This window comes from Argentina silus (genome assembly GCF_951799395.1).
Source record: "Argentina silus genome assembly, chromosome: 11".
Taxonomy (NCBI): Eukaryota; Metazoa; Chordata; class Actinopteri; order Argentiniformes; family Argentinidae; genus Argentina; species Argentina silus.
Genome location: NC_139665.1, coordinates 10,560,723 through 10,578,357, shown reverse-complemented (window position 1 = coordinate 10,578,357; position 17,635 = coordinate 10,560,723). Strand labels below are relative to the sequence as shown.

General features: G+C 44.0%; 3 protein-coding genes across 3 annotated transcripts; all 3 read left to right on the top strand.

Annotated features, from left to right (window-relative positions):
• The first annotated feature begins 115 nt into the window (after nt 1-115).
• Nucleotides 116-4,774, top strand: cnppd1 (cyclin Pas1/PHO80 domain containing 1). Its single transcript, XM_083681119.1, has 8 exons — nt 116-289; nt 724-826; nt 912-993; nt 1,124-1,244; nt 1,493-1,621; nt 1,768-1,829; nt 2,192-2,309; nt 2,505-4,774. The coding sequence occupies exons 1-8, from the start codon at nt 227-229 to the stop codon at nt 3,135-3,137; spliced, it is 1,311 nt and encodes a 436-aa protein (XP_083537245.1). The 5' UTR covers nt 116-226; the 3' UTR covers nt 3,138-4,774.
• Nucleotides 4,775-5,731: 957 nt separating this feature from the next.
• On the top strand, nt 5,732-9,388 carry prkag3a (protein kinase, AMP-activated, gamma 3a non-catalytic subunit; the record flags this gene model as incomplete). Its single annotated transcript, XM_083680589.1, has 12 exons — nt 5,732-5,768; nt 6,118-6,248; nt 6,407-6,488; nt 6,598-6,656; nt 6,886-6,946; nt 7,080-7,134; nt 7,296-7,422; nt 7,665-7,830; nt 8,135-8,172; nt 8,343-8,489; nt 8,672-8,765; nt 9,239-9,388. 12 exons carry the CDS (start codon nt 5,732-5,734, stop codon nt 9,259-9,261), a joined length of 1,020 nt encoding a protein of 339 aa, XP_083536715.1. The 3' UTR covers nt 9,262-9,388.
• A 316-nt stretch (nt 9,389-9,704) lies between these two features.
• retreg2 (reticulophagy regulator family member 2) lies at nt 9,705-17,414 on the top strand. The gene is made up of 9 exons (XM_083680664.1): nt 9,705-10,013; nt 10,411-10,514; nt 10,764-10,794; nt 10,988-11,117; nt 12,639-12,723; nt 13,083-13,220; nt 13,393-13,481; nt 13,722-13,857; nt 14,858-17,414. Exons 1-9 carry the CDS (start codon nt 9,763-9,765, stop codon nt 15,595-15,597), a joined length of 1,704 nt encoding a protein of 567 aa, XP_083536790.1. The 5' UTR covers nt 9,705-9,762; the 3' UTR covers nt 15,598-17,414.
• Nucleotides 17,415-17,635: the final 221 nt, after the last annotated feature.

Below are 17,635 nucleotides of genomic sequence, written 5' to 3'. Positions count from 1 at the left end.
TTGTATGCCTCTAGAAGTTGTGGCCAAATGGCTGCCCTGGGCAGTGCAAGTCAAGTTTAGTCAGAGTACATTGCGTAACAGTTCCTTCACTTGAGCCTGTCAGTCGTCACAACAGTGGGTCACGGTGTAGCCAGCTAGCCTGAATGGGACCAGGCGCCACCTTGTAGCTAATCTATTCTGTAGGAGTTTCTATCTCTTAATATTTAGCTAATGGTGAGTCGGCAGCATGGATTTCGAAGACTTGTTTCATGAGCGAACATTTCAATTTTCTGACTTCCAGGAGTTTACGGTATGTTGTTTGCTACCTTAGCTAGCTAGCTAATGAGCGCGCTTCATGGACCTGCCCTTGAGGAGCCTAGCTTGCCAAGCAGGTTATCGACGGACATGCTAGCTGACATGGCTTAGCTTGTACCAAACGTGTCTTTTGTCATTAATCCTCAAAACACGTCGTTTTGAGAAACATTGGCTTGCGAAATATAGCTGTTCGTCCGTCTAGAATGTTGAGGCCTTGTCATGTTAGCTAAATGTACTGAATTTGCAATGGGGCTAGCTACGCTAACTTGTTAGCACCACACCTATGATCTAGCTTGCTACATGAGAGTTGCCGGAGTCTTATCGATCTGTTTAGCAGCAATAAATAATTATGTCAAATCTGCAACCATGGCATAATCTAAACTTGTTGTCTTTCAATGAAGCTAATGCACGCATTGTTGACTTTCACAGTTCCTTCCTGGACATCAGAAACTGTCTCAACGGGTGCGGAAGCGATTATACTATGGCCTGGACCAAGACAGCTCTTTTGATGCCCTTTCCTGTCCCGTCACAGGTTAGTCTTGTTTATGATATCTCAATGAACAGTTTCTCATAACTTGTCTTGGACCCATTTCTTATTGACTTACTTTGAATTCTAGATATTGCTGTAGAACTCCTTCAGAAGTCTGCCCCAAGCCCAATCCGAAAGCTCCAAAAGAAATATGCTTCCCATGTCGCAAGGTACAGTATGGTAACAGTTTAATCAAGTTATATGGGGTACAGCTTGTCTTTTTGTGAGCAATGTGAGCATTCACAAGTCTCCATCATGTTAGCTATCTACCATTAAAGCATACTGGTCTGTGTGTATTAGGGAGGCGTGCATCTCTCCATGTGCCATGATGCTGGCCCTGGTCTACATTGAAAGGCTACGACACAGAAACCCTGAATACCTGCAGAAGATATCCTCCTCAGACCTTTTCCTGATCTCCATGGTATGTGTCAAAGGTTACAAAAATCTGGTCACACTGTTATTTCTGTTCTGTACTTGACAGCATGGCTTATCTTGTACATTGGCTTCTCTTCACTCTCTGGTCAATGTATGTAATATATGTCTAGCCTTTATGCATGGACAATCACTTGAACATGCATGGACAATCACTTGAACATGCATGGACAATCACTTGTTCTATGACATAAGCTGAGCTAATCTTGACCTCTAATGCTGTCACCTCTCTTCCAGATGGTTGCCAGTAAGTACTTGTACGATGAAGGAGAGGACGAGGAGGTTTTCAACGATGAGTGGGGGACAGCTGGGAAGCTGGATGTCCAGACTGTGAACGCCCTGGAGATGAATTTCCTCAATGCCATTGTAAGTAGCACTCCGTCGCAGGCTCAGACATGTGTGGGTGTGGGTGTGGGTGTGTTGGCGGTGGCGGTGGCGGTGGCGGCGGCGGCGGTATCTGTGTCTGTATCTTTGTGTCATGATTTGATCTCTGCTTTGGCCTTGTGTTTCAGGAGTGGAGCCTCTTCACTGAGCCCAGTGAGTTCTTTGACATGCTGAATCAACTAGAAACCAGGTTGGTGATGTATTTTTACTGACTATTGATTGGACCTATATCAGCATGTTTTTGAGAGAGAATCCTAATGCATGGTCATTAAAACCAAAGAAATCACAAGCCATAACATGGCGTGTACGTCATGGAGATAGATATTCAGAGATTGACTAGCAATTAGTTATCTCATGATAATTCTGCTATTGGAGGGGCAGCGGATGTGTCCGGGTTTTACTCCATATTTGTTTGAATATAGAGCTGCTAGTTTCCACAAACGTGTGAGTCATGTGACCTGTGTTTGCCTGGCTGCCACCTTCTCTTCTGGGTTGATCTGTGGTGTGGTGTTGTGTTTGTGTATTGACTGTTGGTTTGTTGTAACCTGCCAGCGTTGCGGAGAGGCAGGGGATGAAGAGAGGCTGGTTCACCTACACTGACCTGTCTGTGCTGCTGGAGCAGGCGGCATGGCGACAGGCCCTCACAGCCATGTACCAGCACTTTACCAAGGTAAGAGGGTGGTCTGGCATCATAGGGCAGGGGCATAGATTCTACACAGTGTACTCCAAAGACTGGATTTTTGCCTTTAAAAACACCACTGGGAGAGTTTCCTAAAAATGGAAAACGCTTGACATTGGTTCTAGAGTTTTTTGGAAAAGTAGTAAAAACATTGAGAGATTTGTCCTGGTTTTTGTCCCTGTCCAGGTTGCCTGCATGCTGGGGCTGGTGTACCTGACCAGTGTTGCTGGACTCATCGCCACCAGCGCGGTGGTGCTGCAGCAGCTCAGCCTCCCCAGAAGCAGTCAGACCCTGGCCCCTGTTGTCCCAAACCACCTCCAGAGCCCCAGCCACTCACCAGGCCTGCTCCCAGAGACCGCCACCGCAGCCTCCAACTTCGGCTGCTACATCCTGGGGAACGACAGTCAGAACCACCAGCCAGCCGCTCTCGACATGCACAAAGACGACTACAGCCCGTCATCCTCCTCCTCCCAGACCTCTATACTGTGTCTATGGGGCTCCTTCCTCACCTCGCTGGGCCACACCCATCCACACCCACAGCAAGACCCTGCTCTGGCCTGGTCCGCCTCCTCTCTGCTCTGCCCTGGCTGCCTGGGCCGCCTCCCTCCTCTGCAATGTGGCCCCCAGAATGCCTCCGACCCCCTGCCCCCTGGAGCTCCCGGCCACCCCGCACCCTGGCTGGCCCCCTCCCTCCTCAGCGGAGCTGCCCCGGTTCTGGACTCCCGTCTGGGTGGCATGGCCCCCCTCAGGGCCGGGCGCTGCTGCCCAGTGTCCATGCTGCCCTTTGAGAAAGGCCCGTCTCTTCTCATGCCCAGCTAGAGGCGGAGCATGGAGGCCCCTACTGTCACCCTGTGATGATGGACTCACATTTAAACCAGCTGAATTTTCCTAATGCGCCCGCTCACAATGAAGTTCCGCATTTTTTGTATGTGCTTTTCCACATACGGTATACATTTTAGATAGAAGCCTAAAGGCACGTTTTGTACAGTGGTTTGAGGACAGCTGACTCAGTGTAGATAAGCAAGAGGTTAAGTACTCATTCTCATGTCATTTTTGTAGGAAGTTTATCATACAGCTTTTCAGACGGTATGTCCTAAGTCAAGGTCAGGGATGGGCCTGAGATCTATGAGGATGTCTATTTGGGAACCATTATTTCTGGTTTGGGAAAGGGTTTGGCATGCTTGCCCTCACTGCACCCAGTACGTTACTACCTACCATTGTTTGAATATGGGGAAGAGCAGGATTTAGATGTGGGAGCCATGTCATGTTTTCAGTTGATTGAGCTGAGTTTTGATGAAACCTGGGAAAGTTGGGAAGGTGTATGGGTGTTTCGCTCCACAGCAGCAGATCAGGAGCACATTGGTGAGTCTCACAGTAAGTGTTGAAAGTGACCATATGAAGGGATAAAGAAGGGAGTCTGCTAGTTTACTTTGCTGTGGTGTTTTAGTTCCTCACGCTCTCATTAACAAGCATTGTTCTTTTTAAACGCCGCAACATGTTTATGCATTTTTATTGGTTGGTTTGTCATACGAGATGAGTGAAGCCGCTGAGAGTTACTGGTCCCCGCACTGAACAGTAGAGTTTTGATGCTTTTGGTTTCCAATTAGAAATCAGAACACTTTGTTTTTCTATCTTTACCTCAGAGGCTGTCACCCCTTAACTCATCTGCAGCTGAAGCAACAGCTGCCCTCAAACTCTGAGTGACAGGTTCGAGAAACAGCCTTTAGTTTTAGTCAAGAAACTATTCATTACCATCTTAGAATGCTCTAGATATTATTATTGAGGTTTTCCGTTTGTACTACAGAAAGCAACATTACTTATACAGTGATAGGTCACCAATCTGTAGTCTACCTTTGGCTTTTTTGAAATGCGCTTTTTGTGTATGACATCCTTAACCTCAAATGTGAATCTGACAGATTATTACATTTTCATGTAAACATACTAGTATCCTAACATGGATGAGCTGTTGTAAAAACACATTCTGAAATATGGATAGTAGTCTGGTTTAACATTTGCACATTTGGTAACCTTTATCAACATAACCATTTGGTTTGGGAGAATTTACCACAGTTTAGCCACAGTATCACTCAAGTCTTCTCTCCTTGCTCTGAAAAGGCTCCTATATCCTCCCTGAAGAACAGCTCGCTTTTTCTCTCTCATCTTTCTACTCATGAGAGAATGCAATAGACAGGGAATTTGGTGGTATTTTTACATTTTACTTCATTTTACATTGACATGTTTCTACAAAGCCAGTCTACTGGTCTCCAGGACAAGAATTATAGGAAGTTTGGTCTTCTGTTGAATTGCTGAAAGCAACTAAAATGTATGGAAACAGACTTTAATTTTGAAGCACAATATCGTTTAATTTTTGTAAGCAATGTAAAATACATGAAATGTGTAGAAATCTGTAAAAATGCTCACCCTTAATAAAAGTTTGATCAAACTTTTTTTTGTGACATTGGCTCTGTGAATGTGGTCTGCTTTGCCATATGGGCACTACTACCTAACTAATGAAACACAACATGTCATCAAGCTGTAAAACATACAAACTTGGTCCACAAACAGCTTATGGCTAGCTAGTTACTATTTCATCCAACTAAGTCAATATTAACCTTCTATTTAGACCAGAGGTTATATCTGTTCTCTCAGGCATTCTTCTGTCCAACAACTACGAAGAGCACATTTCCTGTTATTGTTGCTGCTCCCAATCTCAAGAACATAACAATAAATAATAGAATGCCTTTGGAAGCAGGAGAGAATTGTAGCAACAATGCAGTCACACCCTAACTATGCATCGAATCAAAGTAGTTTCCGAAGCACTCGTTTAAAGTTGTATCAAACTTCAGCTCCAATAACGGTTACGGAGCTGAAGTGTTGCTCTTAAAAACGTTTGCTTCGATCCTGGCTGGTGTGCTGGGGTGAGAGGACAGACCTGAGTTCAAGGGCAGGCACACAGCAGAGAGACACGGGGCAGAGAGAGCACTGCTGCAGAGCACTGCACAGTTAAGAAGAAAGTGCAAATGAGTTACCATTTGATTGTGCTGTGCTCTGCAGCATTTACACCTAACCAGACTGGTCCTCTGTGGCTCAGTTGGCAGAGCATGGCGCTAACAAAATGTATGCACTCACTACAATGTAAGTTTCTTTGGATAAAAGCGTCAGCTAAATGGCATATTGTATATATAGAAGTCATATTGAGATATACATCTATTTTTCAATTGAACCCTGGCCAACAAGCAGCATACATATAACACTGTGTCACCCCCTCCCCCCTCCCCCCATTCCCTTCAGGCCTTCTGCATACCACTTGAGACTCCTGCTCCTAATATAGAACCAACTGCTTTGTGAGAAAGGGGAGAGTCTGCGTGTAGCAGGACCAGGCGTATGTTCGCTGCTGGGAAGACAACAGATTCATGGACACGCTTTGCAACCATGGAGCCTCTAACACAGGTAGGCCACAATGTGGCACTAACATATATTTGAGTTTAGTGACGTGCACAGGCTTATGGAAGGCCAGTTGCTGGGGGGGGGCATTGTTTTACAACCAATACAAGACACTAACATGCAAGTGGGAGTGGTTCAGGCTGAAGTTCTTTCTCCTTTTTGTAGGTCTCGTTTCAAAAGAGTGTAGGTAACACATTGTGTGTTGTGGGAAATAACAGAGACAGCAGTGTGTCTGTGTGTGAGTGAGTGTGTGTGTGAGTGTGTGTGTCTCTCTATGTGAGTGAGTGTGTGTGCTTGCTTGAGTGAGTGAGTGAGTGTGTACGCTTGTGCATAGATGCTTATTTATGTGTTTCAGATAAAAAGATACATGACTGTCCCCACTCAGAGCCTGATGCTGAAGTCTACATGAATTTCATGAAAAGTCACTGCTGCTATGATGCTATTCCAACCAGCTGCAAACTGGTCATATTTGACACCATGCTCCAAGTAAGAGTCCAGCTATTTAATCTCCCACTTCTCATGGAATGTCAAATCTTGGTCCATGTTGACATTAGATTTTATGTCAGAACTCTGTTTTTTTTCGAACTGATGGGTTCTCTGAAATGCCAGTAAGATTTATGTGAATTTCTCGGGTTTGTCTGCAGGTGAAAAAGGCCTTTATCGCTCTGGTGGAAAATGGGTTGAGGGCTGCGCCACTTTGGGACAACAAGTTACAGAGGTTTGTGGGTAAGAGAAGAACAGGTGACAGTGCTATTTGAATCAGTGCACAGTGCACGTACATGCCAATCACTATTGTAGCAAAGATGGCTGATTTTTGTATTTATTTCCCAAACAGGTATGCTGACCATAACAGATTTCATCAACATTCTCCATCGTTATTACAAGTCCCCCATGGTGCGTATGAACCTCCTGCATCATAGCGTACTTTAATGCGTGAAATTTGAGGTGAATTAAGAACTCACTCCAATGGAAACTCTTTATGAATACCGTTGAAGGTAATGATAATCATTGTCACTAATATTACACACAAATAGTGCAAGAATGAGAGGATATTGGTTGTGTGAATGCAATAGAGCTTATTATAAACAATATGCTTTTACATAATATTTTTTTTTCCCCACAGGTTCAAATCTATGAGCTAGAGAACCATAAGATTGAGACATGGAGAGGTGATTCATTTAAAAGTAAATAAGCTAAAGGCTAATGTTACAATGCTTCATACTCTCTCTGTGTATGTCCCTCTGTGACTCTCCCCTCTTCTGTGTGTGTGCGTGTGCGGGTGCGGGTGCGTGTGTGTGTGTGTCTCCCTCTCTACAGATGTCTACCTGCAGTACTCCAACCACTTTCTCATCAGTATCACCCCTGAAGCCAGGTGAATCTATGCTGCAGTCTGTTCTACTAATTTCCATTGTGGGCAAGTCATCAGCAGTTATCAGGGCTTTCCTTGTTTACGGTGTTACTGGTGTTGTTGATGGTTGTGCTCTCCAGTTTTCCCCTTTTACCCTACTCATCCTCCCCCTCCGCTCTCTACAGCCTATTTGATGCCATCTATTCCTTACTGAGGTACAAGATCCACAGACTACCAGTCATTGACCCCAAGTCCGGAAATGTCTTACACATCCTGACACACAAGCGAATCCTCAAGTTCCTTCATATATTTGTAAGAAAGCCTGACTTGAGTTCTATAAGATGTTTTCATTTGTTATGCTAATATGACAGAATATGGGCCATTTCAGGGGTTGTGAACTGGATGTAGCTCTTGCAGGGGAGGCTGGGGGAGGTAGAAATCGGAGGACGGGCTCATTGTAATGCATGATTTGGAATGAGGAATGGTATCAAATACGCGTATACAGTACCTCCACCAGCCTCCCCTGATCTGTTGTATGGCGTCTCTCTTCCCAGGGAGGGATGGTCCCCAAACCCCGTTTCCTGCAAAAGCAGATCCAGGAGGTTGGGATTGGAACGTTCCGGAACATCGCCACAGTTCTGCACACAGCCACAGTCTACGATGCCCTGTCTGTGTTTGTGGACAGGAGGGTGTCTGCACTGCCTGTAGTTGATGAGCAAGGTGGGTTCACCCAGTTGTTTTTTTTAGCAGACACCTAATGGTCTTGGATGTCGTTATGTTGTTGTAAATGTTCACTCAGTCACTCAAAACAGTACATTGAGTTTAGCTTGGTAAAAAATAATTCACAATTCCAATTCCACAAAGAAACTTGGGCAGTGATATGCAGTGTACTAAAATATATCCAAACACTAAAAAGGTGGGGGAAAACCATTCACATTCAGTTCTGCACAATCAAATGTAACCTGAGGCGGGTGCGGGATTCAGGTGGTGGATTTGTTTCACTCGCTGTCTTTTGTTCACCCAGGCAAGGTGGTAGCTCTCTACGCCAGATTTGATGTGATTGTAAGTACAACAATGCTGTTCCAGTGGAATGCACCCTAAAAAAAGAATTCACACTTAAACAGTGACCTGTTGCTACTAGATTTTTTGACATAGATCCCCTCACATTGGTATATTGAGTACATAGTGTGCATTTGTTCAGTTCGTTGGGTTTCTCTGTTTCACTGCGACAGAACCTGGCTGCCCAGAAGACCTACAACAATCTGAACATGACTATGCTGGAGGCCACCAGGAGGCGGACCTGCTTTGTGGAGGGCGTGATCAAATGCTACCCTGATGAGACACTGGAGACGGTTATTGACCGTATCGTCAAGGCAGAGGTTAGAATCTCTGCTCCACCATGTCTCCCCTTAATGGCTTACATCCATTCAATTATATTCAAAGTGCACTTAGAAATGTTGCTGTTGCGTTATTGATTAAGATTAAACTCGATAACACATTGGTCTGTAACATATGAAGAAATTGCTGTGTGACGAATGGCCCGTCAACTCCTGCCCCTTAGGTTCATCGGCTGGTCCTGGTGGACAGAGAGGATGTGGTGAGGGGCATCATCTCCCTCTCTGACCTGTTGCAGGCCTTGGTCTTATCTCCGGCAGGTATTCATGTCCTTTTATCTTAGCAGCTGTGGGAGAGTCAGCCCACCCCTCTCCACCGACTTTAGGCAATTCTCTCGCCCAGGTAGGCTCTTGGTCTCTCTCTCCCAACCTGCTGATTGGCTTGTAGAGACACTACCTTCACCCTTGACCCTCAACAGCACACTCTTAACCAGCCAATCAAGTGCCAGCCTTATCCTTCCCTGCTTGCCTTGCTTGCCTGCAATGCATTGTAGGCTATTAAATCAGTAATTATCAGTCTATGTGGACACACTATATAACTGCTATTGTCACTAAGGACAGCTAATCTATGACATCTGTTTCATCTGTTTTGGTCTGTGATTTGTGTTTGTCTCTCCATTTTTGGTTGCAACATAATGCACCCTCTTTTATGATACTGGACATTTGTGTGATGGAGATCTAGTTACCTGGTTCACCTTATTATGTTGCCTTATTCTCTACTCTTATTTTTTCAGAGATTGCAAGTAAATCAAACTGAAATCGCTAAAGGATAAGAAGAAGAAGTGTATCATGGATGAGCTGTTAACAAACTGTTAACAACAGCAGCTGCAGTTGTCATGGAATCAATCGATAGCTGTATGAGTTTTATGGAACACTTTTCCTTAGTTGCATTTGATCAAATTGATCATCAAGTATTTGTGATGTAATGTTGTTGTTTTTTTGTTATTTTTGCTGTATTAAATATTTCTGCTATATTCGACTTGTCTACTTTTTTTTCACAATTCAGTGTTTTCTACTTGGCTCTCTTCAAACAAGCAAGGGGAGACAAAGAGTTGTATTTTTACATAACAAAACCAGTCATGTAGTGGTAGTACCTGATCCACTCGGTAGATGTCATCCATATGATTTCACTCGCGTAAACAACGAATCATGTGACCCGTGTGGTTTTTTTTTTAATCCATGACGGGCCTTGACCACGGATCCATCCGCCCATCCATACCCCGTGATCTCCAAAACAACATAACAAAGTGGGGAAAAGATGGCGAGCGGAGAGGAGGCAAGACGCCCCTCTGTTACCTCCTCTTCGGTCGGCCTCGAGGCCCTGTTTCCTGCCGAAGGATCGGAGCAAGCGTGCGGGGATGGGAACCCAGAGCTAATGCGTCTGCGAGATCGCCTTCAGGGCTGGCTATCGCAATACGAGCCCTTGCTGTTATGGGTGCAGAGGCTTCTTGTTTGGGAGAGGCCGCTCTACAGCATCTTTGTTGCCCTCACACTTAACACCTTGTTCTGGTAAGTTGTTATGAACATGAATGGGGCTGGCTTTGTACAGCAGCACCATTTGTGCACCATAGATAACGCGACATATTATGGCGTCGTAATGACAGGGCGAGCGAGCGATAATCCCGATCCCGAGACAGAACTAGCTCTCTCGCTAGCTTGGTTGCTCCCATCGGTTGACAGCTGTCATGGAATTCTCCAGGCAGCGCTGACGAGTACAGTCCAATATTGCATTATGCGTCCAGTGAATCTAGCTGGCATTCACACTATTCACACTTGACTAAATGTGAGTTAAAGGTAAAAATGCTGAAAATAGATAGTGCCAGGAATGTTGGTGACATGACTGTGTGTGTGTGTGTGTGTGTGTGTGTGTGTGTGTGTGTGTGTGTGTGTGTTTTAACAATTCCAGGCTTCTGTCTTCAACGTCTCTGCGCCCACTCTTCTTGCTGAGTCTTTCTCTGTTAGGACTCGTCCTGCTAGAGAGATGGAAGCACAAGTTGCCAATCGTCACAGGTGAGGAATGTTGCATCACTATACAGCCACACTCTGCCTGGGGCCAGAAATGATGGCAGTTGCTATATCTCTACAGGCTTTTTTTTTTATATCTGACATTTGTCTCCCTGTAGAGTTTTACTCCGGCTAGTCTATATGACAGGGTTTAGGTGTTTGCCCTACATTCTGAACATTTGGATAACCAAGCCCACTCGTATTTGATGCTAAATGTTTGTTTTTCTTACTTGAACTACCTCTTCTGCACTACAGTTCAGTATCCTGAGGCCAACCTGATGGAAAGGTACATGTCTTACAAAAGATCAAACCCATTACTGTGATATTAACGACTTAGCTTACTGTGATTTATGCATTTAAAATATGCACTCGCAGGTCTTGTGCCCATGAATAGCATTTAAGCCTTTCAGGTTTGTTTTAGTACTGCTTATGAATGTGTTCATCCCTGTTCCCTACATGCCCCTTTTCTCTGACCATAGAGAGACCATGACTGTTCAACCACGGCTCCTTAGTGTTCCAGAGCTCAGCCACCACCTGGCAGAGAGCTATCTCACCTATAGCCTCTACATCCAGGAGATGCTGCAGTACAAACGGCAGAATCATGGCAAGGTGAAATGCCTCAAAATCATGGTCACCTACAGTGTATCATTTCAGTCACATTGTAGTCTGTGTTTACACATAGTGGGGTGGGGTTGTTTGCTGATAGAGTGCCCTGTGTAATTATTGGGTCAGTGAAGCAGTATTCCTTCCTTTGGCTCTAAAGTTTGGATTTGAAATCAAACAATTATTATGAGGTTAATAATGCATATAAATGAATATCTTTCATGGCACCGAATGTATGAAGAAAAGTGGTGTTTCTGGTTAGTCAGTTGTGTTTCGTCACATCATTTGTGCAGGCATAAAGAGCTGTAAATATCTAATATTGATTCTGGGATTCTTTGCGTTTGCTTTTGGAGTCTGTCAACATGAGGACAAAAGAGACGTCAATGAAAGTAAAGGAAGTCATTATGAGGCAGAAAAATCGGACAGAATCAGAAACATAGCCAAAACCTTAGGCTTACCAAAAACAACAGTTTGGAACATCAGCAAAAAAAAAAAAACAGTCCCACAGATCATGTGTCAGAGACTACCATCCGCATAAGACTTCACCGGCAGAACTACAGAGGCTACACTGCAAGGTGCAAACCACTAGTTAGCCTCAAAAACACAATGTCCAGGTTACAGTTGGCTAAAAACGTACCTAAAAGAGCCTGCAGAGTTCTGGAAAAAGGTATTATGGACAGATGGAACAAAGATGAACATGTGCTGAGTGATGGCAAGAGAAAAGTGAGGAGGCATATAATATTAGCAATTAATGGCAAACAAAATCGCTGTCCAAAATGTTCTCAATGGGGAACATGCTTTTTGGCACCAGCTGCAGTTCTCCCCATGGCCACATAGTCAAACTGATCGGATGACGCTTCATCATACAACAAGATAATGACCCTAAACATACTGCCATAGCAACTAGAGAGTTTTTCATGGCCAAAAAGTGGAAAGTTCTTGACTGGCCAAGTCAATCTTCAGATATAAATCTAATTGAAGATGCATTTCATTTGCTTGAAGATGAGACTTAAGGCAAAAAGACCTCAAACTGAAGATGGCTGCAGTACAGGCCTGGCAGGACATCACCAGAGAAGATACCCAGTGTGGTCAATGGGTCGCAGACTTCAGGCAGTGATTGTATGCAAAGGCTTTGCAATGAAATACTAAACAGGAGTGCTTAATTTGGACATTATATTAATCTGTCCCAATACATTTGATGCCCTGAAATAGGGGGGCAATGTATAATGTTGTTATAGTTCTGTCATTTCTAAATGTGTACACAAATACCCTCAAATAAAAGCTGAGAATCTATACTTTAACTGCATAGTCAGTGAGTGATTTCAAATCCAAACTTTTGGAGTGTAGAGCCAAAAGAAGAAAAAATGCTTCACTGTCCCAATAATCACACAGGGCACTGTATATGAATAGTTGTCCCTGTCACCCATTTCATTAGTTTTTGTAAGTTTTACTTCAATCTATGGTTTTACCACTGTAGCTGCTACCAACGTTAAGGTTTAGTGACACTGCTTTGACTTCCTCCCTTAGTTCTGTGCGATGATGTGTTCAGGCTGCTTTGTGCTAGCTTTGGCGGGACACTACATACCAGGAATCATGATCTCCTATATCTGTGGTGAGCGAACTTGCATAGACATTACTTTGTTTTGTTTTTTTATAAAGGCAACGACCCTGCCAAAGGGTGTGGTTGTCTGTATGGTCAGCAGTGTGCCAATGCATAACAAAGTAATTGCCTGCTTGAAATGATTTTGGAAGCATTCATGATTCCTTACTCAGCATGCATCATGACGAGGTCATGTCAGGCTCAATATTCTGAAGCATGCATTTCTTATCATTTGTCTTCCCATTCCTTCCTCAATGATATGAACGTCTAGTGGTTTGTTGTGTATAATCTGTTATGGTGAAATCTTACCATTTGTCTGACTGATTCGAAAGCCATCAAAGTGTAATTGGGTTTTCTTTTGTGGGGAGCAGTGTTGAGTGTGTTGGTGTGGCCTCTGGTGGTGTACCATGAGCTGATCCAGAGGATGTATACTGGCCTGGAGCCCATCCTGATGAAGCTGGACTACAGCATGAAGGGTGACACTCAGCACCGCAAGCATGACAAAAGGAGTGAGTGTTCCCTAGGCGTTCTTCACAAGTCTCCTCTCTAGCTGTGAAAGCTGAATGTCAGTGTTGCCCTGGAAACCATCACCCCCTGGTTTGTGGCACCGATGTGACAGCTGGAGCTAATTTCATTTTCTCACGTGTGTGTGTGTGTGTGTGTGTGTGTGTGTGTGTGTAGAGGTGAAGAAGGAGATGGAGGAAGGGGATGAACCCAGGGCAGAGACGGAGAGTGAGAGTGAGGAGGAGCTGTCCTGCTTTGCCCCCACGGTGAGCCCCCTATCCATGCTGCATCTTTGTTGACATTACAAGAAACAAAATGATCACTGATTCATGTCATAAAATGTCATAACAATTGGAAGGATTATAAGACCACCCTGCTTGATGTTGTAATGTTTATGTAATAGCCCTATTTGGCTCTAAAACTTGGACCCTCAAAATCCTACACGGCCATGCTGTGGGTTATAGAACAAAGATGTCCCCTAAGTGTGGTGTTTTATCATTGGTCAGGTGGATGTGAAGACCACAGCTTTGGCCATGGCCATCACTGACTCTGAGCTGTCTGACGAGGAAGCGTCCATTTTGGAGAGTGGGGGGTTCTCTGTTTCCAGAGCTACCACCCCACAACTCACAGATGTCTCTGAAGGTAACCAAGCACAACAGGGTCATGAGTTGTATTGTGGTTGAGCAACCAAACTGCATTGGGGATGAAAACTAACAAAGTTGTTTTTCTGTGGATTTTCCCTTGAATACAGTGCCCTGAAACAGATTTATCAATGTCCAAATTAAGCACTCATGTTTAGTATTTGGTGGACAATCCTTTGCATGCAATAACTGCCTGAAGTCTGCAACCCATTGATCCCACCAGACACAGGGTATCTTCTCTGTTGATGCTCTGCCAGGCCTGTACTGCAGCCATCTCCAATTACCTAAAATGTTATCATCAGGAAATGAAATGCATGTTCAATTGGATTTAAATCTGAAGATTGGCTTGGTCAGTCAAGAACATTCAATTTTCTGGCCCTGAAAAACTCCCTAGTTGCGATGGCAGTATGTTTTGGGTCATTGTATTATTGTATGATGAAGCGCCATCCAATGAATTTGGAAGCATTTGATTGCATTTGAGCAGACAAGATGTTTCTGTACACTTCATAATACATTCTGCTGCTGCCATCAGCAGTTAAGACAAGTTAGCAAGTTCTAATGGCAGCTATATATCCCCTTCACCATGTTTCACAGATGAGGTGGTATGCTGTAAATCTTGGGCAGATCCTTTTTTCTCAAAACTTTCCTGACTTTTTCAAACTTGCAATCACTCTGGTCCATGATAAGATGAATATTATCTGTCCATAATACCTTTTTCCAGACCTCTTTAGGCTTTTTAGGTGCTTTTTAGTGAACTGTAACCTGACCATCCTTTTTGAGGATAATTAGTGGTTTGCACTTTGCTGTGAAGCGTCTGTAGTTTGGCTGGAGACGTATTCTGCGGATTGTCGTCTGTCACATTCATGCCTACCTCCTTGATAGTGTTCCTGATCTGTGGGACACTTGTTTTTTTTATTTATTTTTTTATTTATTCAATTTGTGGCTCTGTGCATTTTGATATTGATGCCACAATGTTTCTCTCTTTCTCTCTCTGACTTTAGACCTGGACCAGCAGAGTGTTCATAGTGACCCAGAGGAGGCCTTCCTTAGGGACCTGCCTGAGTTTCCCTCCGTTGAAGAGTTTCCTTCTATTGAGCACAGCCTACTCCACTTCCCTTTGCGAAGCCCTGGTCAGGGTCAGGGTGCCGGGGCCACGGGACAGCCCTCTGAGGGGGAGGCTCAGAGTCCAGCCAGCCTGCTCATCCAGCACCTGGCATCCCCGCTTCACTTTGTCAACACGCACTTCAACGGACACGGGCGGCCGCCCGGGGGAGACCAGGGTGTGCCGGGTGCTGGGGTAGAGGAGAGTGGAGAGGCTGCCCAAGGCCCTCGCTGCTCTTTGGAGGCCCTGAGTGAGGAGATTGTGAGCACGGCCATCTCCACCGTGGTGCAGAACACTCTGTCCGCCCTGCTGCGCTCCACCGAGGCCAGCGAGGGCTCCTCCATGGCAGAGTTCCTGCCCACCGAGACACCCCCCAGTGCCCTTGAAAGCCCCCCTGACACCGTGACTGAGCCGGAGGACCCCGAGGATGCAGTTGCCGCGGAGACCAGTGGGGCCGAGGAGATGCCGGACGACACACTTGTACCAACCGAGGAGGAAGAGGACTTTGAGCTTCTGGACCAAAGTGAACTGGAGCAGATGGACGAGGGCCTGGGTCTCAGCCCTGATGGACTGGGGTTTGTGGGAGTGGCCTCTCTCACAGACACGCCTCCATCTCCCCAGCACCAACAGGAGTCCTAGCTTTCTCATAACCCTGTTTGTTTTACTTGTACATGTAGATATTATACTGATATACACTTATCAAAGGGTCTGTGGTTCAGTGGCAGTTGGTTTGTGATTGTGTGGGGTTAAGATCACTGTAGCTGATTCTGCCCTTACTCACAACATTACAGTGGTCCTGGAACGTTGGGTCTGACGGCACCTGTGTTTTGCAGGGTGATATTGCTTCTAGCCAAGGGAACAAGCCATCAAAGCCAGGTTTACGGACTGCTAGTAATAATGTGTGTATGTATGGTGGGAGGACCGTTTTGTGTGGGAGTTGAAAATCTAAACCTACAGCCTCCTCCATAGACATTGTTAGCAGATATTCTATATTGATAGACTTTCAGAGAGCAAGAAAAAGGTTTTGTTTTGATTATAGCTAATAATATAATATATAAATTATTTTATTTAATGGTCAGTCCATGGAACCCTATTGTCCTGGGTGGGGGGGGAAGCTTGAAAATAAAGATTATATTCGTATGGTCAGTAACCCAAGTCGATTCTACAAAGTACAAATACCCTGGAGATTTCAGTTATCTCATAAGGCAATTTTAAAAGTGTGTTTCAAGTAAGGTCAGCATTCTGCACAACTGTGAAAACCTCCCAAGTAACTGAACTACACAAAGTAATTTAGGAAATTAGGGGCAGTTTGAATGCAAATTATCCCCAAATCATGTGATTATTCTCACAAAGTAGCAGGAAGATGTATGAGTAAGAAACCCTAAATGCCTCCTTTCCTGGGTGTTGATTTAAAATCTTTACCCAAACGCTGAACTTACTATGGCATGGCAACAACAACAAAAAAAAGCTCTTGGCATTGCTCATTTGTCCTCTGGTCTCCAAGGCCTGAATGGCCAACATGCTTAAAGATGGCTTCCTCCACACACTTCAAGCAAAGATTTTGTCATTGCATTATTTTTTTTATTCTGATGTGCAGGAGCATGTTTTTTTTTAATTTTAAGAAAATAGTGCACTGACAATTCCTTAGTGTGTGAAGGATCCTGTCTTTATGCAGGTTTGCCAATCTTATGTCATAAGTATAACAGGAATCCTAGCTTAGTTATTTCCCATGCCCAATTGTTTGTTTTATTTGTACATGTAGATTGTACATTATGAATTATTTTTTACATCAATTGATCACTGATGGAGATCCAACTCTCAATCCTTCTACTGTATGAAGAGATGTTTTGTTGAAACAAGTGTGCCCGTCTATATCGGAAGGTGGTTTGTACATCAGATTGTGCAAAGTATAACTTTGCAGATCATGCAGAGGGAAACTGATGTGAAATAGAAGTGTCTGCCCCAATGCCACACCCCCCCCCCCCATCTGAAGTTGTCCTTGTGCACTGAATTGTATAATAGACAGCCCTTTTTTCCCCTGATCCATGCTTTCCGAGCACTTGTGTACAGTATACATGTGTAACGGAAGCTTGTACAGTACATTGCATGTGAAATCAAAGCATTCAATTTAAAAAGGTCATTTTCAAACTTTAAGGGAGCAAGACAGAAAGCATGTGATTTGAGTGTTGCAAACCAATGTCCCTGAAATCAGAATTCATTAAACCAAGTGTGGTATACTCATTTTAAACTTGCTTTCTGCAATTATCCCACTGTAACCAGTTATAAAGAGGATAAGTCATGTGGTTAGGTATTGTATCAGAAAGATATTTAAAAGGAATTCTGTTCACGTTTTATGTATTGTAGAAATGTATGTTTGCTTACGCTTTTACTGCTTCTTGAATTATAAAGGCACTTAACAAGAACTGTACTATCATAAAAAGGAATCTATTTTCTAATTGTTCTTGGTTTTTTTTCCAGAAATAACTTCCTCAGTTTGATCTTTTACATCTATAAAAGGAACAGATAAACAAGTTTCCAAAAAGCTGTTAAGATTTATTGTTACTTTAACTGGGTCAACACTGACAGAACATTTGTGTAGTGAGAGAATAAAAGAACAAACTGAAACAATGGGATGAGATGCAAGTTAAATGTATATTTGATTAGTTTCTCCTTTCCA

Excerpts from the sequence above, each read along its gene's own strand:
- cnppd1 (XM_083681119.1), top strand. The coding sequence starts at position 227 with ATGGATTTCGAAGACTTGTTTCATGAGCGAACATTTCAATTTTCTGAC. Across the intron at positions 290-723 it reads CTGACTTCCAGGAGTTTACG|TTCCTTCCTGGACATCAGAA; the intron begins GTATGTTGTTTG and ends TGACTTTCACAG. Across the intron at positions 1,830-2,191 it reads CTGAATCAACTAGAAACCAG|CGTTGCGGAGAGGCAGGGGA; the intron begins GTTGGTGATGTA and ends GTAACCTGCCAG.
- retreg2 (XM_083680664.1), top strand. The coding sequence starts at position 9,763 with ATGGCGAGCGGAGAGGAGGCAAGACGCCCCTCTGTTACCTCCTCTTCG. Across the intron at positions 10,795-10,987 it reads GAGGCCAACCTGATGGAAAG|AGAGACCATGACTGTTCAAC; the intron begins GTACATGTCTTA and ends CTCTGACCATAG. Across the intron at positions 13,221-13,392 it reads CCGCAAGCATGACAAAAGGA|AGGTGAAGAAGGAGATGGAG; the intron begins GTGAGTGTTCCC and ends GTGTGTGTGTAG.